The sequence below is a fragment of the Lacerta agilis genome, chromosome 15 (genome assembly GCF_009819535.1).
Source record: "Lacerta agilis isolate rLacAgi1 chromosome 15, rLacAgi1.pri, whole genome shotgun sequence".
NCBI lineage: Eukaryota > Metazoa > Chordata > Lepidosauria > Squamata > Lacertidae > Lacerta > Lacerta agilis.
In genome coordinates, this window is record NC_046326.1 from 1,198,460 (window position 1) to 1,225,327 (window position 26,868).

The following is a 26,868-nucleotide window of genomic DNA, read 5'->3' on the forward strand; positions in this document are numbered from 1 at the left end:
CACACTTCTCTGAAGTCTCTCAGCCCCACTCACCTCACAGGGTGTTTGTTGTGGGGGAGGAAGGGAAAGGAGAATGTGAGCCGCTTTGAGACTCCTTCGGGTAGTGGCAAAGCGGGATACCAAATCCAAACTCTTCTTCTTCTTCTCCTGCCAGGTAATAGGCTTTCTATAGGCTGTGGTGGCAGCTTGACTGATAGAGAGCATTCCAGACAATTTGGAGACAAAGATCTTGGCATAAACCCTTGCACTTCTTCTGCTCTTGCGTTAACAAACCCAGCCAAAGCTTGTGGGGGGGGGGGACGACGACTGCTTTTTCACAGTCAAATATGCATTGCATCTGAATAAACTAGCCATGTCTTGCAGCTGCCTTAATTCCATCCACTAGAAGAAAAAGATGCAATGGCCTGTTTTCTTGACATGACAGCAGGCAAAACAATTTAAGAATAGCAACCAACCTGCCTTCTGCCACCTGGGTTTTCCATGGCTTCATACCTACTTTGCTGCTCTCCTGAAGGCCACAATAAATACCTAACCCCCCAAAATTGAAAAGGGCTTTATAAAGACAGACCAAGGAGTCAGCATTTTTGGACAAAGAGTGGTTTAAGAAAATGCATAGGATTCAATTTGTGTGGTAAGAGTTGTGATGTCACTAGCTATCTGATAAATTACTAAGAGACTTGGTGGTGGTGGTGGCAGAAGCAGTGATGCTCAAGAAGCTTTGGGCAATGATTGGCTTGCCTGCCTTTCTGTCACAGAGGGGCTGGGCAGTGAAAGGCCTCCCTAGCAGTGGCTGGTTGAGCAGAGCAAACAGAAAACCCTAAGAGAAGAGGCAGGAGCCTGTGGGGCAAACTACCAGTAGATGTGGCACCATTCAAGCTTGTTTGCATAAATAGCAGGTGTGGGGACCCCATTTTGGATTGCGACCCTGGTGAAGGGATGGGCTTTAAATCTCCCTCACACCTCTGCAGTCCCAGCTTGAACCTGAGCCCCTAAACCTGCTATTTGCATTTGAAAGGCTTTGCTCCTGGTGCAAATTGCAGGGAGGGAGGGCAGCAGGGAACTCAGATCTAACCACATTGGGGGCTAATTGTTAAAGCCTCCCATTCCTCACCAGCTTCCAGATCTTGTTTGGGGTTGAGAAGGCTTGCCTGCTGTGTACTTAAAAAAACAAAACTCTCCACTCAGTTGGTAAGTAGTCGCACATCTTGTCTTGCCCCCTGAAAACCAATTTGAAAAAAAGGAGTGTCCCAGGTGAATGAGGAGAAAGCAAAAAGCGGGATTCTGAGGGGGGTAAAGAGAAGTAGGAGAGAAAATGAACTCGGAGGGGAAGACTGAAGTTCACTGATTGATATGAAATAACAGCCCAATCTTTAATCTAGTGTCGCAGCCTATCTTGGCAGGCAGCAGGGGCCTTTAGACACATGAAAAATGGCATTAGACTATTGGTTGATAAGGAATGCCAGCTCCAAGTTTTGGTGGGCCCTTTGGCAAGACACTCTCCAGGACTCCCACCATGACCCCCCCCCCCTTGTGGGTCTAGTTACTCTTTGCCATAAGCCACAGCGCTTGCTGATGCTCATCTTCCTCATCACTGTTTGCCAGACAGAGAACCAATGAGCAAGCAAGTGGCATCATCTACTGTCTGCACGCATCACTTTTTTTCTGGGCCAGAGGGAAAGGAGGGTGAACAAGTAGTGAGAAGGTTAGTGGTTTCTTTCACTCAATAGGACTTACATCATGGTTAACTGAGATCTGCATCTTAACAAAAGCAGCAGCAAAGCAGTTCAATGCACTTAAAATCCAGGCAGCCATTGAGACTTCCGGTTTGGCTTGCCATGGTTGGCTTGCTGTTGATTACATCTCTGCCGTTTCGCATGGGGTATTTTGAGGACGAGATAGGAGTAATCATCCTCCCAACCCCCCCCCCCAAGGGCCGGGGGGGGAGCAGCTTTGTGACGAGGCTAGGGTGCTCCCCACAAGGAAAGACAGCTGCTCCTCCAGCTTTATATACAGGATTTTATTGTATATACATATGTACAGTTCAGAGCTTCTCGTTACACGTCGGAATCATTGCTGACAGATACCGGGAATGGCCGCTTCCAGTTCTTTCGCCAGCAAAGCAACCTGGGAAAGGCAGTCCTTTTCCGCTGTTCTTTTCACTTTAACCCCCGCCTTTCCATGGCCGAGGGAATAGGCCCTCCTTCATCCATGCTAGACGTATGAGGGTGGTGCTCATTCACCTCTCCCTCTAAGTCCTCCCCTTCTCCAGAGGCACCCCTGTTGAAAGGTGAGAGGCGGAACCCTACAAAGTCTTCTCCTTCTTCGTCGCTGGATTCAAACAACTGTCAGAAGTCTCTATCGCCCCCCTCTGATTCTGGAAACCCCTCAAAATCCTCTTCCCCCTCATCGTTGCCTAACAGCGCAACCTCTCCTTTCCCAAAGCCCTTCCCTGTTTCCAGCCTCTCTTCCCGCAGTTCCGTGACAAGCTTCACCCACAGATCGCCCAACACCTGCCCCCAATCCAGGAGGTATGAGGGGACAGGGGGCACTGGGTGGAAAACACTGTGCATCTCTTTGGCAACTTTCCAAAGTCGCCGCCATGAGCAAACAAACTCCTGTTTTTAAAGTTGACAATTCGGACTTAATTAACGGGCATGCTCTGAGTGAGTTATTAACTGTGTGGAAAAGATTTACGAACTTGCAGTTCATTCTGATGGACCGTTAAGAGCGGAAGATGGGAATTGAGGCTTCTAGCTAAAGTACAGGCTTATCTGTTCTGGTATGAGATGAAACGGAAAGGTTTGGACATATGCCTGAAACAATTGGCAGAAAGCCAGATTTCCTCCATTTTGGGACATGTTGTATTGGATAACAACTGGCATGAAGAAGTGAAAGTGAAAGACACAGAGGAAAATAAACACCCACACAGAAACATACTGTTTTGATATAACTTGCTTGCTGGACTCAGAGACTGTGAAATCGAACGAAGGATTAACATCAGATTGATTTATGGGAACCACCTGGACTAATTAAGAAAGCAGCGCAAATGTGAGATGATGGCAATCCTCTGACCTCAGAGCATGGGAAGTCAAACAAAGATTTATGATTTGGCTTAATATTTGGACTGTTTGATTATTTTATAATTCGGAATGTCTTTAATGTGGCCTTTATTGGATTGTTAACTTGGAAAACTTAATAAATAGTATTTTAAAAATAAATAAAAAATAAAACCCAGGCAGCTACTTGGGGGGAATGGGGAGGTCACTCAAGCTTATCTTTCTCTTGGGGCTTGAGTGCCAATTCTGCCCTGAAGTCAATGAACGAAAGTTGGGTGAGGGATTCTCCCTGCACGAAATGGGAAAGAGCTGTGCTCATGAACCTCTTTATTGTCTCCATCAAAGGGAACAGTTCAAACAGCACCAGCATGAGACCCGGGAGGCAGCAGAGAAGGCGGTGGAAGCACGGGCGGGGGCAGCCTCGAAGCCGCCGGGCCGCCACATCCCGCCTTGAGCGGGTGTGGCCAGATGGAGTCATTCCTTATGTGATCAGCGGAAATTTCAGTGGTAAGTTTTACACATTGTGGAACTGTGATTCTCCCCTAAAATGCAGAGATGCAGAAGAGCAAACTGCTAGGCTTATAGCATGATTCCGGTGAGACAGAGATATTGTGGAGAGATTGCCAGATTGCTCTGCACTGCATCTTTTGTGAAGCCTACTATTCCGCCTGAAACAGAACATGAAAAATAGACTAACTGGCTTCTCTTACATTTCAGGAGAGAACCTCATACTCTCAGGTTAATGTTCATATACCAAGACATACGGTACTCCACCAGGCTTCCCTAACCTGGTCCCGTCCAGCTGGTGGAACAATAACTCCTGTCAGTTCCAGCCAGCTGGGGGCACCACACTAGGAAAGGCTGTACTAGACTTAAGAGCTATGCCACATTATGTCTTTAGAGACCTAGGCTGTGTAGCATTTATCCTTTCAAACCCAAAGGGGCTGTTTTTTCACAGTCTGCTTTTATATATTGCAGTTTGTGGTTGTGATAACAACCTCTGTGTGATAGCATCATCCAAAAGCAGAAACTATGTGCAGGTGGACATGTTTTTCAAATCCATGTACAACTGTGTTATTTACTCCCCTCCTCTCAATTACTGTTTCAACAGGCCTTAGTAGTAGTAGTAGTAGTAGTAGTAGTAGTAGTAGTAGTAATTTGTGCACTTTTTTGAAAGAGAGGGGCTGGGAACTGATGGGTTGATATACTGATATAAGGAGGACATATATTGGTATACAGAGGCACCTAATCTTCCTATTTTGCCTACGGTATTTCATTCATAGACAAGTTAAACATGTTGAAGGGGGGTGACCCAATCAGTGGGGCTGGAGAAAGTACCTTCTGTGTACACATGTAGGCAGCTTGAGAAGAGCATTCTTGGTACAAAATGGATTATAACCATCCTAGGAGAATGTGCTTTTGATCGATTAAGTAGCATGGAATAAGGATGACTTGGGGATTATGTTGTGTGTGCACAAGAAGACACCTGAACTCAGCACTCAGCATGCATTGTGTACATGCCACTACAAAGGAATATGCAAGGGAAATCCCCTGTGTCTGAATTCTAGTAGAAATGCCACATACTTCAGTCTGTAGATCCCATGTCAATCTGTATTCAGATATCTGATTATCTTAATGATTTAGGCAATTGAGATTGCATTAAAATAAATAATTTCCACATACCTTAACTGAGTAATCAATTCTCAACAAACTGGATTAGTAAGAATGTGCCAGTGCAAGTCTCTGAGAACCGTAGTCCTCCATTCTTGCCAGAAACCCTTCAATGTTATGTGCTGTAGGGAAAAGAATGCTGCTAGTAGGAGAGGTTTTGCAGAGCTTATGGACCCTTCTCCCAGTTTTCCCTCCTCCAGGAACTCAGTGTGCTGCATATTGAATGCAAAAAACCTCAGCAGGCCTAACTCCAGAAATCGGGGTTCTCCAGTTATGAGCCTTTAAGGGCACCCCTGAGTATTTACCTGTTCTCCTTCCACTCATTGCCCAGCTCCAAGCTGAACCACTGAAAGGGAAAGCAGGTGATGTAGGTGAGGCCATCTGAGGCAGCTTGAGGCCACAATGGACCCTTACCTGTCTAGACCATTCTCAAACATGGGTCTCCAACTGTTGTTGGACTACATCTCAGCTAGACTGGTAAAGAAAAAGCCATTTACCGGTATATGCATTGTATGTTTGATATAACATTGTGCCACCAGATGGTGACATGGAGTCTCGTTCTCTACCTCTTTTCCTTGTTTAAATTTACAAGACTTTAAACTGAAATGCTTCTTTGATGTGTCTAGATCCAGCCTACAACTCCCATCATCCCTGGCCACTGGCCCTGCTAGCTAGGGATGATGGGAATTGTAATCTAACAACACCTGGAGTCCCAGGCTTGAGAAACAGTGATCTAGATTCTAGGTTCAAGTATGGACATCATGTTGAGCAGCTTCATGTTGATAGCTGTTGCTCTGTTTTGGTTCGCTGTTAGTTGTAACCCAATTGCCTCATCTCCTTAGTGATCTGAACAAAAAGTACTTGGATGTTCTGTTGCTAAATTCCAGGCTATGAAGTAAGACATTTATTGTCCAGTTAACCAGGGCTTGCTCTTATGCCTTGGAAGCTCAATCCTCTGTTTAAGTCAGGCCTGCAAGCTAGTAAGAGTGAAGCTGAGTTCGGAGTTTTCATCAGCCACTTTCATACCAACAGAGTGGCTACCAAGCCAAGATGGATAAAAAGTGATTTAAAACAACGGTGACAGCAACAACATGCCAATCAATACCATCAGATCTAAAATAAATAAATCAAATGTTTTTAAATTAAAGCCATCTATGAATATTTAACACCAAGTTCCACGTGAACATACAATGCATTAGGGACAAGAGAAAACTCCCTTCCTGCTGCACTCCACTGCCAAGACGGACACCTCTCTGCACTGGGCCAAATTCAACTCATTTTTTAATTCACTCATCTTAGTCTCTCTTTTAAAAAAAACCAGATACAGACAAATTTAGATTTCCATTAAATGTTAAAGCCTATACTTAGAATCTCTGAAAACTGGATTGTGATCATTTTTCTAGCTTCTAAGGTTAAGCATCATATGTGGCAACCAGCAAGACAAACTCCAAAATTAGGGGTTCTCTGGCAAATAGGTCATATATTTTATATTTGTTCGTTAATTTGTTTTTATTGGTAGCTTCCTTCTGGACTCAGAAATTAGCAAACCATCACTGACACTCGCATCCAGGTTATGTCATCTCTGCATCTCAACAGAAGCATCTGCACGGCCTACAATGTCTGCAGTTCTGAAATCATTACCGTAATATCTATGGCTCTGCCAACAAACAGCATGGGCAGTTTTCTTTCCATCTCGTGGGGAACATGGCTAAGTCCCCTCTGAGACCTGCCCCCTCTATTCCTGAATCTGGTGATGTGACCTCGTCCTTTCCTGTTCAGATGCTAGAGAGCAGTTCTGAGTTCTGCTCCGCTCTCGTTAAGACCTGCACTTCCTCCCACAGCACCATTGCAGTTGTTATATGCTGTCTCATATACTCCACATGCTCATCTTGACAATTGTTCAATTGCTCACACAGCTCAGAGACATCTTCCCTCTCTAGTCAGCTTCAGGCCTCTCTCTGTTTCCTGTAGGCAGCCAACGAGCCGTCTTTCGGCAGGCCATGCGCCACTGGGAGAAGCACACCTGTGTCACCTTCTTGGAACGGAATGATGAAGACAGCTACATTGTGTTTACCTATAGACCTTGTGGGTAAGCCAAAGATACTGTTAAAGTATGGGTTAGCTCTAATGCTCAAACATCCTTTGAAGACAGGTCCATCTGTGGGCTTGTACATTTTACAGCGCATTGGCTGGGTTCATTGGTTGGTTTAGCATTATACAAAGGAGCTTGTGCTTTCCCCTCTCCTTATGCATGGTTGGGAGTACTTCTCCTGAATTTATTTTTGCTTTAAAAGAATCCTGAAAAATGATGGTTGGTTAAACAAGCCAGATTCATAAACCATGTTTTGAAGGGAGCTTGTTTTGAAGCTAACCATTGCTTGGTTGTAAGACAGAATCCTTGGTTCACACTAAGGTGAAGTTCTTTGAAAGTGAAACTGAGCCTGGCAGAAGAAGTCCTTGCAGCAAGAGGAGAGAGGCCACGTGTGGTCTTGACGCTTCGCTCCCCCTTTTGGAAACTAGTCCATGTAGCTGTTAAAGACTGTTACTTGTGAATGTGGCCTTTGATTAAATTTTGGGAGGTCTCCTAAGGCAATAAAAAATTGTTCTGTGGATCATATCTTAGTCCAGGCCATTAAATGGAACAGATTTTAATTTGACACTTCAACACAGGTTGCAGAAGAGAAAGAGAATTCTCTTTCTGTAAACCACTTTGAGGGTTGTTGTTTTACCATCAAAGCAGTATATACCTGTAAATTTTAATAAATACATAAAGTAGTTACACTTAAACACCTGGATCACATTTTCTGTCCAAATGTGACCTCATTCCTTCAACCATCAGCAAGCATTAGTCACTGCTGGGTTTGAAAAAATGGAAGAGGTGCTCTGAGGTTAGGGTCTTGTATTTAACGTACAGGCACTTTTTAAAAAGGAAGTCTTCAAGAGAGTGTCGCAAAGGTTCCAGAAAGGCAGGGGTGCTGCCAGACACAGCCTCATTGATTTCTTAACCTTTTAAAAGGCAGTCTTTCTCCCACCTGTCAAAACTTCATGGATTTGCAACATGTTGCTTTCTCTCATTTGCTTGTTCTGTGCCCTGTCTACCATAAAAGGAGGATGTAGGCTGGAGGCAGTTCATTGTCTCAGGGCCATCTCTTTCTTTCTTTCTTGCCTGCCTGCTGCCAGTTGATGCCTGTTTCCTTGGAGAGATGTGCCAGGCCTCAAGTTGATCACTGCTGCTTTGCTGTCGACCCTTTTTAGAAATGGACAGGATCAAGTCAGGCATAGGTGCTTCTTCCTACAGCAGTGTTCAAGGGTTCTTAGCCATGCACACCTGGGGATCTTCTGCAGTCACGTGGATCAGTCCCCAGCAGCATGTCTTTCCCTCATTCCGGTTCTTCCTTCTTCCGGGGAAGGGAAAGGAGCTCGATTTTACCTTCTAATGACCCTTCTCCTTCTCATGGTGGAAAAAGCAAAGAAGTTTGTACTCGTGTTTCTTGCTGAGACGTTCTTGGCCTATTTGCAAGTGAATTTGGCACTTTCTTGTTCTCCTCACAGGTGCTGTTCCTATGTGGGGCGCAGAGGAGGAGGACCACAGGCCATCTCCATTGGGAAAAACTGTGACAAGTTTGGCATTGTGGTGCATGAGCTGGGCCATGTCATTGGTTTCTGGCATGAGCACACACGCCCAGACAGAGATGAGCATGTGTCCATTATCCGTGAAAACATCCAACCAGGTAAAAGCGCCCATTTTCTCCCTGTTCTTCTAGTCTTCATCCCAACAAAGCAAAGAAATGTAAAGCAAGCATGAGCATGAGCAGTCCGGCAAAAGATGCTTGTCTGGCGGAACATGGGAGTTCTGTCCTTAGTCCCAGTGTTCTTTCTTCATCCATTCATGACTCACCTTGTCATCTGACCAGCGTTCTCCTTCTCTGCTGCTTTTTTGCCCCATATTGCCCATAAATATATATATATATATACTGTATCTACCTATGCACTGCTTACATATTCTCCTTCTGAGAGCACTCTGCCCAGCACATTGGACAAACTCAGAAAATGGCAGAGCCCGGGACAGGCTGGCGAATGTGTAGCTCAAATTTCACTGCTGAACTCGTACAGAGTCAAAAACAGTGAAGCATATAGCTGTCAGCATCATTGAGCAGCCTAAGCCAAGGAGCTGCTCTAATCGCTACAGCTGGAGACCTGGGAGATGCTAATACATGAGAGACAGATATTTGCTCCATGCACAGCTTAGCCTAGTCTGCTTTTCTCATGCTTCTACCTCCTGCTGTTTCCGCAGGGCAGGAGTATAACTTCTTGAAGATGGAGTATGAAGAGGTGGAGTCTTTGGGAGAGACGTACGATTTTGACAGCATAATGCACTATGCCAGGAACACCTTCTCCAAGTGAGAGTCCAAGATGCTATGACTTTTTACATTCATTCAGCCCATATGCATTGGCACACAGGCGCAGGCGCACCTGGCTCTTCTTTCAGGTGAAGGCCACACCCTGGGGGAAAGGTTTCCTGGTTTCATTCGCAAGCCTCAGAATGAGCCCAAGAGGCTGAGAGGGACTGGGCACCAGAAGTTAATACCTAAGTCAACCCTTTTCATCAAGAGTAGGAAATCTATATCTGAACCATTCTCGGGAGTGACTCCAGCTGTTTGGGGGCCTAAAGTTTAGCCCTTGTTCTGATGGCTCCTATCTGCCCCCCCCCCGGCTACTCTTTCCCTAATTTATGTCCCCAAGAACAGCCATTTGCCAGCTCTAGTGTGGATTTGCCATGCCTTGCCCACTCAAATTTTGCAGGGGCTCCACATGATCCATGTGTAATTTTCCCAGGTTTTCCTAGTGCTGCTTGCTTTCTTTTTCTTACCATAGAAAGTTTGTCTCTTTTGAGATGGATGGAAGAGTACTACATTCACCACAGGTGTAGCTGCCCCTAGTAGAACTCTGCTGGGTTGTTGTTGTTGGTTTTTTAAAAAAGGAGTTTTTTTTAAAAAAATGGCCAGTGGTGTATTTGGCAGGTGAACCTCTCACAGCTCAACACACATTCACCATAAACTTTTTGGGTGGACACCATTTTATAATCTCATTATTATTATTTTAATCAAACTCTACATTATCACTAAAATGCTTTTCTGGCTATATTAAAAACAATATTTGTGAAACACTGCTTAAGTGAGAGAGGGTTATGGTGCTGTAACATATAATGCTATTTTTTTTTTAAAAAAATGAGGAGAATCCTTCCTGGTCACCACCTCCTGAAATCTCCACCCCCAAATAACTGCTCAGGTGAACAGCATCTTCCTGCTCCCCCCCCCCCCCCCCGCAGCTGTGTGATGGTCCACTGGTGTGAAGAGGGACTAGGAGGAGGATCATACCAAAGAAGTACAGGTTCCCCAATAGTGTGGAAAGTCAGTTGTGATTCTGCTTCTAGCCTGCAGCGGAAGAACAATGATGATTAGTGCTAGAAGCAGCTACAATAGGCTGTCTTGGGTTGCTTATGAGCCAGGTTGCAATGAGGTTTCAGCTTGTGTTCATGTAACTTGCAAAAAAGAAACATGCTGGCGCACATTGCAGCATATGAAGGGATGGGCTGAGGTGGTCCTCCCACAAGATTTCACTCTATCGGTTTCTTTTGACAACAAAAGCTTTTGAGATTGGTTCAGGTAATACCGGTAATAATTTTTAAAAAGCCCTTGACAAAGGCATTTTTGGCTGAAAGCCAACTGACTTTTTGTGGTGAGGAAAGCGACAGGAAAATGCACCAGAAAGTGGGGGAATCACACTTACTTAACCTGGCATTGTCTAACTTTCCCATAAGCTTTGTGCAAACAAATCAGGGTAAAGGTTCAGTAAACAGATTGTCTGGAAACAACCTGGGTTGAACTGCAAGGGGACCAAGGGTGGGTGGTCTGGCCTCTGAACCAGATGGCCTCTTTGAATGACCTCCCCCAGGAAGAGAGCTCTAGCTCTAGCCTCCTTCCAGTGAGCCTTGGCTATACCACTTTAGACTGCAGGTGGAAGCTCATGTGACTGAATGCATTTCCACACCCCCTGCAAGAAAAATCCCACCCCAGAGAAAATTAGGCATTAAGGAGAAAGACTCTAGCCTAGCCTTCTCCCTGACAAGCTTGTTTTCTGTGTGCAGGGGGAAAATAGTATTGAGGTGAAACCCTACCTGCAGCTGAAAACAGAGGTGCAGGCAAAGGGGAGGTTTGCTGCCTCACTGAGAAGTGGGAACTGACATATTTTAGATTATATATATGTTGGTGATATGTACACTATTTTTGTTGTTTAGCTCTCTGAATGCCATTCCTTCCTCTGTTGCAAAAACTGGGGTATGCATTTATCCTTTAGTATTTGGTTCCTTTTTAAAATAAACAAATCAGAAGCAGGGTTGCCAACTCGATGGGGCTCAGGCCTCTACAGCCCCCCCCCATGTCTGCTGGGATGGGACTCAGCCCCTCCCCCAACTTGAGGGGCAGGTTGTCACCCTGGGCTGTGTAGCATCCCCCCCCCACTGTATTGGAGATAATGGTGGCCAGAGGGGAGGAAAGTGTTAATTGGGAGAAGCAGAAGAAGGAAGCAGGCTGACAGGAGAGGAAGAGGTGCAGGTGATGGTGACACAGCCTGCAGTGTAGTGTTGTTTATGATGGGATTACTCAGAAGGAAGTCCATATGACAAGATTGTTAATCCCATCCCCCCCTCTCTCTCACACACACTGTAGATGCCAGGAGACCACTTTCATTCACCCTTTGTCTCTTTTCTTTGAGGCCATAGGAAGGGGAGTCCATGCCCAAGCTGCCAGGCATGCATGGAACCCTGATGTTCTGTTCTCTCCTAGTCTGGCTTCTGAATAGCACCACAGTAGGTCTTTCTAAGACCAGGCGCAACCAGACACAGAAAAAACTGCTGAATGGGCTTCTGCATGTGCCCAGGCAAGAGCTGGAGAGCTTGGGAGAGAAAGAAACAGCTGCCTCATTCATATGGCAGGGAATGCACTGGTGCCAGAGGGCATGTGGAGGGACTGAGGGACAAGCAGCGGGGGCGGGGGGGGATGCTGTCGGGGGTAATGAAGAGGAAAAACTGTTGACTCAGCCACTCTGCTCTGACGCACTTTAAAACAAGGATATTCCGCCGCGGATCCCAGAGGAACCCCTGCCTTGCATCCCGCGTGCCGTCTGGTGCCAGAGGGTCATACTGAACAAGTCCATGCTTTGCCATAGAGGAAGGCTCGTCACATGATGGTCCCAAGGCCAACACCAACACCCCTGTCAAAGAAACAGCCTTGGCAGGCTCCTAGTGAGGCCTGGCGGCAGGGAGGCAGCCTCCAGATTTCTCTAAGAATCAGGAGCAGGGTCAAATGTTTGCCTTAGGAAAGGCAGACGGAGGCAGTCTTTGCACAAGTGAAATGCCTGCAGCTCGCTCTGCCTCCCTCTCAGGCGTGGACCACTTCTGCCTGTTTTTCTGTGCGTTGATGTCCACATGGCTGTGCTTTTGTGCAAGTAAATGCCAGTTGTGTCTTTGCACAAGTAAAATTGTGGGAAATAGCCCTGTAAAAGAGAGGATATTTCCCTCTCAGGACCCCAGGCTGAAAGTGAGAAGCCTGCTGTGCAGAATATCAGCTGTCTGACATTAGCCTCCTGTCAGTTTGTGAATTGGGGGTAGGAAGGGTTAGTATAGGTCAGACAGCTTGATTGGCATGGACTTGGGGAATTGTATCAGGGATTAGCAGGGATGATCCTTTCTCCTCCAGGTTAACTTGAAACCATCCTCAGTAAGGAAATACAGTGGTACCTCGGTTTTCGAACATCTCCGTTGACGAACATTTCGGTTTTTGAACAGGAAATGCAGCTTCCACTAAGTGCAAGATCCTGAGGCCTAGCTGTCGGCTGTTGAGTTTTCAGTTTTTGAACATTTCAGAACTCGAACGGTCTTCCGGAACGGATTATGTTCAAAAACCAAGGTACCACGGTACTGCAAACTGAGCATTGCAGTGGCCAGGGATGCTGGGAGTTGTAGTCCAACCACATCTGCAAAGCCTCCAGTCTCGCTGCCCCTGTTCCAGGCAGAGCTTGAGGGCCTTGCTTACCTCCCTTCTCCTCTAATTTCTTATCCTTTTGCCCATGCCTGTCCAAAGGTGAGACATTTGCCTGGGGAGTCTAAATAATTCCACAGTTGGAAATATTGTTGCAGGATTAGAGCTGACAAGACCCAGGTTCAAATCTCAACTTAGCCGTGAAGCCTATTGAGATGGCCTCAGTTAACCTCTCTCAGCCTATTCTACCTCACAGGATTGTTGTGAAGATTATAAAGCCAACTGACCACTACTCCTTCCTTCTGATTCATGTGGGTACAAATAATGCTGCCATCATAGCCATCAACGTATAACAAGGGACTCTGGGCAGGAAGCTGAAGAGCCTTGGGGCACAGGTGGTATTTTCACCACTCCTTCCTGTTGAAAGAGAGGAAAATACTGGAGGGCAAACACTGACTGTGCAGGTGGTATCGCAAAGGAAGGGTTTGGCTTCTTGGATCATGGTCTCCACCAGTGCTATTGTAAGGTTCTCAGTTAGTTGCTCATGAGTAAGCAGCCAGAACTCGGCTGTTTCCTTTAAAGATTTTATTCTGCAGAGCTTAAAAGTTCATGTCTGTATCAAGCGGTGTCAGAATCCGGGAATGGCCCCTTCTGGTTCTGACCCCAACGAAAGAGTTTCGGTATACGAAAACTCCGCCTTCCTTTTTTTTAAATAAGAATTTATTAGTTTTTCATAACAAACAGACAATCCAACACCATCACCAACATTAACCCAACACTTACCCATCCCAACTAAAAATAAACAAATACAAACATATCGGTAGTTCTTCTTCTTCTAAAAAAAAAAGATCTTGGTCGAATCTTTGATTTTGACTTCCCCTGCCTATTCTCCTTCGGTTCCAATTCCAAATATTACTTTAATAACTTCATATTCTAAAAAGAAAAGTTAAATACATTTTAAAAAATTAACACAAAACATTCTTCTTAAAAATCTTATTTTCTAAATTACAATGTTTATTCTAGTTCTTAACTTAACTAAAATCAAATCATATTGTAACTTCGCATTAATTCATCACAGAATTCAATATCTTAACATATTATTCTTAAAACAAATTATAACAAACATCTTCTTTCCCTTAAACTGCTGCTAATAAAAAAAGATCCAAATATCCCTTTTCTAATTCAAAAGCTTAAAGTCTTAACACACCGGCTTCAGGGTACCATCATAATCCATTTTTGCTTTTCCCTTAATACAGTTCACCCTATCCCCCTTCTGTCCATTTTTGCCCGTCTTGTTCCGGAGCCGCTCCTCGAGATGTCCTCTTTCCTTATAAGTCCACAGATCCAGACAAAGTCCATAACAGTCCTTGCATCGAGCATCAGGGTACGCACATCCTCTTCTTCCAGCTTCTCCGGTTCAGAATGCCGTTCTTCTTTTGTTTGTAGACATATTAATTTTTTCGCCAACACTCCCGAGCTCTCACCTCGAAAGTTAGATATAAAAATCTTCCCCGTCCTGGGTCTGCCACCCCCAAAGGACGTTTCTTTTTTCCGGAGTCGCCAAGCCATTTTACTCTGTTCTTCAATCATCCCTTTCAGCTCTTTGCCAAGGCTCTCTTCCAATGCAGCCATTTCTTGAAAAGTCTCCTCTGTGGGTAGTGTCTTTTCTGACATATCCCGGTTCAATATCACCAATTTTTGATTAAGCAGATCCAGTCTCAAGAAAGTAATCCTTTGATCGTCAGTCAATCCATAGTTCGTAACCAACTCAAAAACGAATCCCAGCATGGCAGAAGCGGGCATAGGTATCAAATTACAGTTTCAATTTCAGAGCTTTCCCATCTTAGTGCCAGTAAATTTCCACTCAGTCACAATCTTTCACAGCCATTTTCCCTGTAGCCAGGGCGCCAAGAGCACAACTTTAGAGAGAGATATTCTCCACTAACTTGCTCCCCAAAGGGAGATCGAAACAGTCTCACTTGTCAAGATTAAAGTACTTTGTAACCATCGTTGTAACAGCAGTCTCTTAAAACAGTTATTTTCTATCCACCGAAGGGAGGGAGGCAGACTTCCTTTTCATGTAACCTCCCGGATCGTTAAAAACGAAATGCAGATCAAATCCAGTACTCACAACCACCGGGCTTCTTTAATTTCCATCCTTGCAGGGAGAACATTGACGCTCGTCGCGAGCGGCGGCCGCCGCTTCGCTGACCCGGTTGGGGCATGTCCCCTAATGGCCCAGCTCCGTTGTCCCTTCACCCCCACTCCCCCTTTACAGGGGGAACGAGGGAAGGGTTCGGAGCTTTGACGGGCCCGCCGGGGAGCCCAGGGCGCGGGACGCTCTTCCCGTGCCCCACCGGAGCCCCGCTTAGCGGTAGCGGGGCTCCAACCGCCGGGCCGGCCTGGGTCGCCTTGCTGCCGAGGCGACCCACGACCGCCCGCGATGGCGTCGCCGCCGGAAGTCGAAAACTCCGCCTTCCATCCTTTCTTTTCACCCCACAACAGTGGCGTAGCTAGCCTTTGCGCTGCTGGGGGCGGCGGCAGCGCAGAGGCACCCCCCCTGGGGGAGGGGCACGACGCGTGCGTCGTGATGTCATCATGACGTCACGGTGCACGTGTATGCAGAAAGGGGGAATTTCCCCCTTTCCGAGGCTTTTTTTTCGGAGGGGGGTGGTGGTCAGCTAGGAGGGGGTGACAAGCGTGACACCCCCTCCTCGCTGGTCGGCCCCCCCCCGCCGAAAAAAGCGGCGGAAAGGGCAAAAAGAAGCAGAGCAAGCGCTTGAATGCGCGCCTGTTCTGCTTCCTTTCCTTGCCCCCCCAGCGGTTTTTTTCCGGCGGGGGGTGGTGGTGGTCAGCGAGGAGGGGGTGACAAGTTTGACAAACCCCCCCCTCGCTGATCGCCCCCCCCACCGAAAAATAGCCGCTGGAAGGGGGAAAAGGCGACATGCCCCCTGTTCGGGTCCGCCCGGCGGGGCAGGGTGGCAGGGGCCGGCCAAAGTGTCACCCCCCCTCCCCTTGACCTAGGGGCGGACCGCCCCCCCGCCCCCCCTTGCGACGCCCCTGCCCCACAACGTCTTTGGGGCGACGGAAATTGCGTTCCCCCTGTATTGCCCTCAGGACTAAAGGAGTGCTGGGTCTCTCCTGCATCCCCAGAGCCTCTACTCCCTTTCCCCTGTGAACTCTGTCCCTCCTCGCTGGGCGTCTCGCCGCTCCTCTTGCTACCAGAGGAGGTGCTGCTGGCAAGGTGGGACTGTAGCATCCGGAGAGTCCTTCCACCACACTTCCCTGACAGCTATTTTTCTAGGAAAAAAGGTGCTGGAACTCACCGTGAACACCTCCCTTGTTCTCTTAGAATGGCAATGATGCCCACCTGAGAGGTGCTGGAACTGAGTTCCTCTGAGTCCCCCCTGAAAAAGCCTGGTCTCTGCTTCCTTGAAGAAGGACTTCTGGCAAAAAATGGGCTATGCCTCATAGCAGTTGGCAAGAATGTGTTTGATAAGAGTCTCACGAACCTCATCAGGAGAGCTTTAAACTAGATCCTGAGGGGAAGGGGAAAACATTACAGATTAAGGAAGAACACCTGGTACTGGGGATAATAGTTTCATTGATGCACAGGAAACTGAGGTGGTACTCTAAAGGGTACCACCTGCTAAAGGGTAAAAAACTACAAGAAGGAAGCAGCTGCAGAGAATGACTCATGGTTTCAGTTGTCTCTACACAAATATGCAGAGTATGGGAATTATGGTGCTGGAGGAGACTCTTGAGAGTCCCATGGACTGCAAGAAGATCAAACCTATCCATTCTTAAAGAAATCAGCCCTGAGTGCTCACTAGAAGGACAGATCCTGAAGTTGAGGCTCCAGTACTTTGGCCACCTCATGAGAAGAGAAGACTCCCTAGAAAAGACCCTGGTGTTGGGAAAGATGGAGGGCACAAGGAGAAGGGGACGACAGAGGATGAGATGGTTGGACAGTGTTCTCGAAGCTACTAACATGAGTTTGGCCAAACTGCGAGAGGCAGTGAAGGATAGGCGTGCCTGGCGTGCTCTGGTCCATGGGGTCACAAAGAGTCAGACACGACTGACTGAATGACTGAACAACAACAACAAATGGGAAACAAGCAAGACGAAATGGAGCTTTTAATAGAGGGTGGCAAATATGACCTAGTAGGCATTACTGAAACCTGGTGGGATGAGACCCATAAGTAGAATGTGGGAATTGAGAGGTATAACCTGTTCAAAAGGAATAGACCAAACCGGAAGGAAGGAGAAGTAGCATTATATGTAAATGATGTGTACACTTGTGAAGAAATCCATGACCTGGAGCATGGAAAGCAGATTGAAAATATATGGGTAAAAATTGTAGAAGAGAGGAACAACAGTGACCTTATTGTGGGGGTCTGCTATATAGATCACCAAGCCAGACTGAAAACTTGGATGATATAGTAGTCATGGGAGACTTCAGTCTCCATGATGTCTGTTGGAACTCAAACTCTGCCAGGAATGTAAGGTCCAACAAATTCCTCCATTGCCTTGCTGACAATTTCATTTTCCAGAAGGTGGAAGAAGCAACAAGGGGATCATCTATCTTTGACCTGTCCTCACCAACAGGAAGGAACTGATCAATAAAGTGGAAGTACTTGGAAACTTGGGAGGAAGTGTTCATGTTCTCCTGGGTTTCATGATACACAGGCAAGGGGAAGCTGAGTGTAGTTGGACATGCACTCTGGACTTTAAAAGGCCAATTTCAAAAGGTTTAAGGAGCTACTGGGTGAGATCCCGTGGTCAGAAATACTTGAAGAGAAGAGAGTCCAAGATGGAAGGGAGTTTCTAAAAGGAGAAATATTGAAGGCCCAAATGGAGAAAGAAAAGTGGGAAGCATCTAAGGAAACCGGTGTGGCCGCATAAGGAGCTTACAGATGAGCTGAGAGTTAAGAGGGGCATGTATAAGAAATGGAAGAAAGGGGAAATCACAAAGGAGAAGTATAGACGAGTAGCCAACAGTTGCAGGGGGGAAGTCAGGCTGGCTAAAACTCAGAATAAGAGGTTAAAAATAATTTTAAAAGGTTTCTTCAGCTATGTCTGAAGCAAGAGGAAGAACAAGCAAGTGTTAGGTCCTCTGCGTGGAGAAGATGGAGAAATGCTATTGGGTGACAGAGAGAAGGCGGAACTACTCAAACATACTTTGCCTCTGTCTTCACCCAAAAGGAAAGTGATGCCCAACCTGGTGATAACAGAATAAATGATGTAAAGAGGGAGCTGCAGCCCAAGACCAGAAAAGAGGTGGTAAGAGAACACCCAGCTACTTTAAGTGAATTCAAATCTCCAGGACCTGACGAGCTGCTTCCAAGGGTACTAAAGGAGCTTGCAGGTGTAATATCAGAGCCTTTGTCTACATTTTTGAGAATTCTTGGAGATCAGGTGAGGTCCCTGCAGGCTGGAGGTGGGCAGACGTTGTCCCCCATCTTCAAAAAGGGGGGGGGAGAAGACCTAGGTAACGACTGACCAGTGAACTTGACATCAATACCAGGAAAGGTCCTAGAACAGATAATTAAACTGTTGGTCTGTGAGCACTTAGAAAAGGATGCTGTGATTACCAGTGCCGTAGCTGGGGGGGGGGGGGCTAGCTGTTGTTTGTTTGTTTGTTTTTGCCCTGGGTGAATCCTTCAGAGAGCACAATTGAGGCTCCCAGTCTCCCTCTGTGTGTGTTTGTGGGTATGCAAATGCATGTGGGTGTGCCAAACTGGGTCTTTGATCCAAGTGAAATAAAGCCCCTGTTGATTAGTGAGACCCAGCATGGGTTTCTCAAAAACAAGTTATGTCAGATGAATCTCATTTCCCTCTTTAATGAAGTTACAAGCTTGGTGGATCAGGGGAATGCTGTGGACACAAGTGTATCTAGGACTCAAGGCAATGGCTTCAAAGTACAAGAAAGGAGATTCCAACTAAACATACAGAAAAGCTTTCTGACAGTAAGAGCTGCTTGACAATGGAACAGTCTCCATTGGGAGATTGTGGACTCTCCTTCCTTGGAGGTTTTTAAGCAGAGGTTTGCATTGCAGGGGGTAGGACTAGATGAACCTTGGGGTCCCTCCCAACTCAAAAATTCTGTGATTCTATGAAATGAGGGAGGATGAGAACCATGTACAGCGTCTTGATCACATATGAGGAAGCGCAGGCTACAACAGCACTAAGGAAATAAATTTAAATGTAGGCAGAGTTATTTAGCCTAGCAATGACTGGTAAAGTAAGAGCAGAGGATAGGGTCTTGGAAAAGTTGGGCAAAGTGAATCAATATCACGCCAGTTGTTTTCTAAAACTAGAACAAGCAATACTTGTAGTAATGGATGCTGCATCGGAGGTGGAGATGTTTCCTCTTCCTTTCTCTAGGTACCTCTTCCCAGGCTCTCCCATTGCCCCCTTGCCCGAAGGCAGGGCAGCTGCCCACCTCTTCACAGAGTTATGCGTGAAAGATGCTCTGGCTGACTGCAGTGCCAAAGCTTAGAAACCTACAGCAGAGAACCTGCACAAGCAACGCTGACACCAAACCCTACATATATTAAGTAAAATAGAATCATCGTCACCCCACCCCACCCCCACCCCACCCCTACCCATCTTTCCCCCTTTTCTTCCTAATGTCTCAACAAATGAAACTGATTTGTAAAAATGTTACATGGAAACAAATACGAGAGAGAGACATTGCACATACTTTTGTAAATCAAGGAAAATATTTAATAAAAAAGAAAAAGAAAAGAAACCTCCACTGCTGCCTCTCCCCTCCCCCCAAGCCAATTATTCTGCTACCAACAAGAGAAGCAAGCAACGCAATGAAAAAAAGAGCGAGTGCTGACCCTTCTGGCCCTCGTCAACTAGTTTCCACTGCAAACCAAATTAAATGCACAGCTTTTGTCCAAATGGTGTGACTGTGCAGAAGGAAATTTGATGAATGAGTGGATGGATTTTAGCTCAAATCCCAGCTGAAGGGAGCTATAGAGTAAGCATAGCTGTCATTTCCTGGTTGTTGTAGCCCTTTCCCCCAAATGTCAATAGAGGATTGTTCTCTGGAAAATAATTCCCCGGGTTTGGATTTCAGTAATCTTGGAGATGACATGTTAACCCTTTCCTTGGGAGTTTGATATAAGCCACATGGTTTGTCCAGGCCTGTGGCTTTGCATCTGCTTCCTTGCCCCACATGTGAACGCAGCCTTCTACTCTTTGGATGGCACCTGCATATGAATTCTTATCTTGGGGTATGAGCCATTTTCTTGGCAGTACATTAGCCAGAAGGCTCTTCTTTCTTGAGCAGAGCTGCCTCTTTTAGGTCTGCCCAGTGGAGGAGCCTGCGTCCTTTCAGTCCTGCCAGTGGCGTGTTGAGGAGGTGTAAATAATCTCTGACTCCTGTAGCAAAGCATCTGGGCTCCTGGGAAGGGGCCAAAGGTGCTGGGCTTCCATTCTCCAGCTGCAGCTTGATGTGAGCATGCTTTGTTACACCACAGCCCTATCGCTCATCTGATCATGCCTTTGCCTGCCATCAAATTATGCTGTTGTCTCCTGAGCCTCTTGTTGTCTCTGGATTACCCTTTGTTGTAGTTGGACTTGTCAACTTTTTCCCCTGGGAAGGTTGGCTTGCCAAGGGAATCTTTAAGTATGAGGATTCCTGCATGTTCTGCAGAAGCATATGGCCCCAGGCTAGGAGGGTGTGGCCCACATAATGTTTGCTCTTGCTCAGCATTTTTATGCTGTTCAGCATGCTGAGGCTGGTATTGCTGTCAGGGTTACCCAGGCTGCCCAGGACATGCCTCTGGGTCTTTCTGATGAAAGTTTGTGATGATTATTGTGCCAAAACTCTTTGCCCTGGAGCTCAGGGGTCCTTTATCATTAGCATTGCCAACCTTTCTTCTGGCAGGGCACCTGGCTCTTGACAATGGGCTGTAGTTGGGGGGAGTTTTTTACAGGCCTTTCTATGTAACTGCAGTCCAGTAGTAGTAGTAGTAGTAGTAGTAGTAATTATTCTATACCACCCTTCAGCAGAAGACCACAATGCAGTTTACAACCTACAACACAAATATCACCAAATACCTGTGCAACATATAAATTAAAACAATTATATAAACATAATAAAATACTAAGAATTACATAATAAAATACAGATTCTCAATACAGTATAAAATATAAGGGAAAGAAAAATCAGCAGCACGGTGTCCCAAAATACAGAAGCCGCAAACAAATGCAAATTCCTGGCCTCCTAAGAAGATGGCAGAGCCTCGGCTCTCTCCTGGTAGCTTTCCTTTCCTTTCCTCTCCCAGCCTCTCACCCTGGGGGAATTTAACTTCCCTGACTCTTGCTCAAGGTCCTTCTGTCCTTTCCATGTGGGTTCAGCCTTTGCCCCCCCCCCATAGCATCCTAGAAGGGGAGATGCAAGCAGGCCCATCCCCTGTGCTGTTTCCCCCTTGAGATGGCATTGCCCCATCACTGGCCAGCCTGTTGCCTGCAGCCTGTCTAGCTTTCCCCTTGCCATCCCAGGGTGGGTTGAGTCCAGTTTGCCTGTTTCTAGTTACAGGTACATGATCCATTCATTGAACTATATCAGGGTTGACACACCAGCTTTCACGGGTCCCAGGGCTTGAACCATGAACCTCAGCGTGCCAAGGAATTAAGAGGTTGCAGCATCAACCACTCTGACTGAAGGCGATATGAATCTTTTGGATCAATTCAGCCCTTGCCTAGTTGATGGAGGAGTATCTTCTCTTTACTGCAGTTCTGCTTCAAGCCTCCAGCTCTAAGGATGGTCTTCCAGGACCCTGAGTTGGAGAACATTCTATCTCTCTCTCTGCATTTGGTCACTGACAGCCCTGACCTGGACCTGGCACTAGCTTCCAGCCTGGTACTTTCCACAATGAGTCCAGATTTGAGGAAGCTTTTTCAGAGAAGATGCCCTCAGTGAGGTGTGCTTGGCTTTGCTTTTGCTTGAGTGGACTCTCTCCTCCTTCCTGCTGCCCATTTGCTTGCCCTCTGGGGAGAGGGAGAGGCAAAATGAAGCTGCTGTTCCTTCTTGCTCCTGTCCGTGCTGGCTCATTCAGAGAAGGCAGGTAAACAAGCAGTGCCTGCAAACTCCACAGGCTTCAAAATGTCTCCCAAGTGTGTCTGTGGGGGGTGAAACCTTGAGGCACCCAAAATGAATGGGAAGTTTTGCAATTATGACACAGGGCGACCCACTGTCTACACACAGACACTTTCTGGGCTGTGACAATAGCATGCTGTGGTGTCTGGAGAGCTTCTATCCCTGCGTTATTTTTGCATTTGTCAGCCCTTTCCCTAAGAACTTTACCTAATCCCACCATTTTGGGAAGCATCTTCCAAAAACAAGCCTGGTATTTTTAAGCCTGCTTGATAAACCAAGAGAGCAGCTTTCAGCTGGGCAACAGCAGCCTTGGTGCTTTTGCGACTCAGGTTCCAAGATTGTACACAAAAACTCCATGTATGCTTATTCGTGGTGGTGCTGTCCTGGAGTTGTTCCCACTTGGTTTCCTGGATGGAGATTTGGAAGGCAGCAGGAAGAAGAGGCAAGTTGCAACTATTTTCTGCGCTGCTGGTAGGGGCCTTCCTACGTCAGTCTTCCCTTTTGCTCCTTTTTGAAATTCCTTTGCTTCTTTCAGTCTGGGTCAGTTGCCAGATGATTCCTTGCCAAGTGGAGGAAGGTGTAACATTAAGTGCAGCAGGCCAGGAAAATACTCCTGAAAATCACTTAAGGCAGCAGGATGGAAACTTGTAGGTCACCAGTGAAAATAGCTCTTTCAGACTTAAAACAGGTCAATATGGGTGGCAAGGGAAAGGTTCTATTGGCTAACAACTAAATCCCCGTGCATTGAGAGAGAGACACAACTGTGTCAGCATGCAGACTCTCAGCTTTTCTCCTTCTTTTCTCGCTTTTCCTCTCCGTATTCTTTCACGGTCCTCACTTACTTCTCCAAATTGCCATAGCCATCGCTGTTAAGTTTTCTATGGCTAAATCATCAGTGATAGGAGAATAAACTTGAATAAACTTTGCAAGATTGGTGCAAACTCTTCAAAGGCCTAAAATCTGCCAGAGCCCAAACATTGAGGCACCTGCTACCTCTTTTGCTGAAGGTCCTCTCTCCCAGGAGAGCCACTCAAGCAAGATGACAGGCTTGCAGCACCTTAATAGCATTTATCACAGCATGTGATTTCATGGACTAGAGTCTGCTTCATCATATCAGATCCATGCTTCCAGTGAGTGGCTTCTATTTCATGAAAACATGTGACATAATAAAATATATTAGTTGTTAAGGTGCCACAAGACTATTATTTTTGCTATAAGAAACTCACACAGTTACTTCTCTTGGAATTTTCACAATAGCACGAGTGATACTCAGCTTTAGAGATACTCAGTTAACAAAAACAAAACAACACATTTCAGTTTTGTGTGTTGTGTTAAGGGCTTTCAATGTTCACTCTAGCCCCCAGACACTGAGATATTATACCCTTTAAAAGCCACACCATTAATAGATATGGCGTAGTATCTGACTAACTCATGCCATTTGCACAAGGATTTTCACTTGCACAGTGGAATCCTCTTTCTGTGTCTGCCCTGCACCCTCCTCAGATCAGCTCTAGAGGGCTTGGGGAACCCCCAGAATCGATTTAGGGGGGAGCAAAAGGGGGGAAGTTATAGTGACAGAAGGGGGTTGGTCGAATACCACGCATGGTATGGTATCCTATACTGTGGTTAGTTCTACCTTCACCACTGCCTTAGTGTTGGATATCTGTTAGTAGCAGAGTTTGCCTGTTCGCTGGAATAGGCATAGTGAAGTAACTACTCAAAGGAGAGAAGGAGCCCAAAGTCTCTGGTCTCTTGGCGGTGCCAGTAGAGTAGTCCTGCAGTCCTTTTCTTCATCTCTCTGATGTAGCCTGATAGGGGCCAGTTGATGGAGCAAGGAGCCTGGCTCCTCAGCACAGCCTGAGGAAGGACCATGGCTCAGTGGCAGAAGGCCTGCTTTGAGCGCAGGAGGTTCCAGCTTCAACCCCTAAGGGCATTTCCAGGCAGGACTGGGAGAGACTCCTTTCTGAAATCCCAAAGAGCTAGTGCCTGAACTAGATGGTCTGGTGGTCTTCCTCTGTGCCTCCCTCTCCTTGACCTGCTGACCAGTGACAGTTCAGGTAAAGGGTAGGCCACACGAGGATAGGGCAATGCAGCCCACCCCCAACTCCCCCTGGGGCCAGAGTTGCAGGTCTCATTAAGAAAACACGGTCAGTTAATTTAGTTTGTTCTGTTTCTACCACTGTGCAGGGTGGGCTTATTGTGAGCTTTCTATCTCAAGATGTCAAAATGCACTGGGCCATGCAAAATGGAGTTTGGTACCCAACGTGGAAATAATCACTATGCATACCTTCTTTTTTAAATAATCAAGTGTCTAGCTCTTATGTTCATGGGAATTGGCTACACACAGGCATTTCTTTGTGCAATCTCAGAAGAAGCCCTGATCAGGAGACTCACTGCCGTGTAGAATTCCTTGACTTCCTCCCCTTAGCTTTCATTAGCAGAATAAATTGTGAAAATTATATATAAAAAAAGAAGCACCCTCATACCAGTTCAGGTTATTTGTCTCCTTCTTCTCTGGCGATCACTCATAGCTGAGTAAGATTGTCTTCTATGAACATGATCTTAATGGTGTGTCCGTAAGTTGCTGTGGAGGCCAATTCTGGATCCACACATCCTTCCACAGTGGGGGCATAGGATTTCAGGCAGGAGTTGGTCACGGTGAGGATTTGCCAAACGTGCCTTCCTCTTAGCACATTTCTTCCTTTCGTCCTGAGTTTGTGCTTCTTCAAAGTCTATGACGCCTTTGGTCAAGGCTGTGGGAATTTTGAGGGTGGCAGGAGAGGATATATTGATTAATATAATCCTTCCTAACTCACACTAGCAAGTTTCTTTATACAGCAGAGTGCATTCCCCCTTTACACAGCAAGAAGCTGGTTGCAGACTCGTGTGAGTCTCTTAAGACAGTAAGCAATTCAATATGGCTTGCCCAGATTGGATATGTTCCTGGTAAAATCACTTGAATCCCTCCTAAAAGAATAAAGACACAACAGTCTTATTCATAAGTAACAAAAAGTAGTTTTATTCACGATCAGGGAGAGCACAGTGTGATCCCTGAAGGCAGGGTTTAGGCTCAAGGTTACAAACATGTACAAACAGGTTTATCCCATATGGGAGATAACCTGGGGAGACTGCTGGCTGACAGCCGGCAGTACAATCCAGGTGAATCAGGAAGTTTGCAGGATGAAAAAGAAGATCGAAGAGAAGGAGGTGGCTGCGTGACTTGGCCTTTTACCAGGTCTGGAAAGGTCACGGCCACCTACTAGTCACATGCAAAAAGGAAGTATGCTCCAGCCGGGTGTAACAGGAAGTTCAACTGGCTGGACCAACATCCCCTGCATGACCACTCTAGCAAAACAGGTAATGTTGTACTTGACTGCTCCCAGTGGATTACATGCCACATAGGCTGGTCTACAGTTGGAGCCCTCGCAGGCCAGTGATTTGTCCATCTAGATCAGTATAGCCCCTTGGACTGACAGGGGCTCTCCAGGGTTTCAGGCAGGGACATCCTTTGCGTTGTCTGCCACCTGGCCCTTCTAAGTGAGGATGCCATGGGGAACTGTCCCCTTGTACCATCCAGCCATAGCCCTTCCTGTAGTAGCGTGGGGATAATGATTTCAGCAAGTGATTTCAGCTCTCAGACATAGCAGGCAGGAGACAGCTTCTTCATGCAATACCCTTTATTCAGGCAAACAAGACTGGAGACTGAGGAGAGGGAAGCTACATTTATAGGGACAGAAGACTGGCTAGAAAGGATAAATTTTGGAGGGAACAACCTCAAGCAATCACAAAGCTGCCTTTTGGTGGGAACCAATAAGACTGAGGATCCAAATGCAGCAACTTGAATGAACCAATAGTAGCTGTTCCTTCTGGAACAGGAAGACAGTTACTTTCCCCTAATGTGAATACAGACAATAGTAATACAGATATGATAACGCTTGAATCAATACACAACACTTCCCATCTGCATTCAGGGTGCGAGACTTCTTACTTCCCCCATGCTACCCTGTGCAGAATGTGTGCCACCTTGGCCATAGCTTTTGTTTTGTCTTTATCTTACCAAATTAATTTCCTTATTTTGTAGAGGTCAGACAGTCCTTGGCATAAGGAGCTTTTCTGGCTGATTTTTTTAAATCTCCCATAAGAACTTTCCCTTAAGAAAGGTGGGCCCTGACCTTTTCTGTTTACATGAGGAACTCTCACAAGATGCAGGATGTCCCACTCAGATGGAGGCCTCCCCCAGAGTCTCTATCTCCATCCCCCTTCCTAAACATAGAATTCCTCCCAGCTCCCTCAGGGCATTCTGACAGGTGGTGTCCATGGTTGGCATAATAAGCCTGTTGCCTCTTCCACCCCCTTTCATCGCATGCTCAAAAATAAGGCAGGGGGTGATCTTACACGTCACAGGCTTTTCCCTTCCAGCTGGCATCTCCATGGAAACATCCCCATTACTTGCAGAGATACTTCTGTGCCTTTGCTTTATGTTTTCATGTATTTTCTTGGTTTGTTTTCAAGGCTGCAGTATTCAACTAAGCTTTAACCACCATAAAAATCTGGCCTGATGCTGCTGCTGTTAGGTTATGAAAACAAAAGCCTTAAGTCTTGGCTCCTTGCTCTCTTCGTCTAGCCCAGCTGACCCAAATCTTTTCTGGCAGCTTAAGGAGAGAATCCAGGATCTCTGTTTCAAGCTCATCCCCGGGTCTTATTAAATGCCTCTCTGCAGAAGTTTGGGGAAAGGTTCAGGAGTGTGTTCTGTGCTCATGAAAGGTACCACTGGCTTTCTTCAGGATTTCCTTCTGTTCCTAGCAAGCCACACCAACCAAGGAGAGCAACCGTGTCTCAATACCAGCAGTGCAGTGTTCATGGCGAGTTTTGTGATTCCAGCAGTGCTCTACCTACAGGCTCCCCCTGGTTAGCACTAAGAAAACTTCCCTGCCTTTAGATCTGACTACCAGCAGGATATCTAGAATTCTGATTATCTGGATGC

At 46.4% G+C, this 26,868-nt stretch overlaps 1 protein-coding gene across 2 annotated transcripts in view; it reads left to right on the forward strand.

Moving 5' to 3' along the window:
* BMP1 (bone morphogenetic protein 1) overlaps positions 1-26,868 on the forward strand; it is a 155,839-nt gene that overhangs the window by 76,394 nt on the left and 52,577 nt on the right. For both annotated transcript variants that reach the window (XM_033171950.1, XM_033171949.1), the window contains exons 3-6: positions 3,402-3,563; positions 6,699-6,816; positions 8,280-8,458; positions 9,022-9,127. In XM_033171950.1, the coding sequence (XP_033027841.1) occupies positions 3,402-3,563; positions 6,699-6,816; positions 8,280-8,458; positions 9,022-9,127 (565 nt within the window). The remainder of the gene's footprint in view (positions 1-3,401; positions 3,564-6,698; positions 6,817-8,279; positions 8,459-9,021; positions 9,128-26,868) is intronic.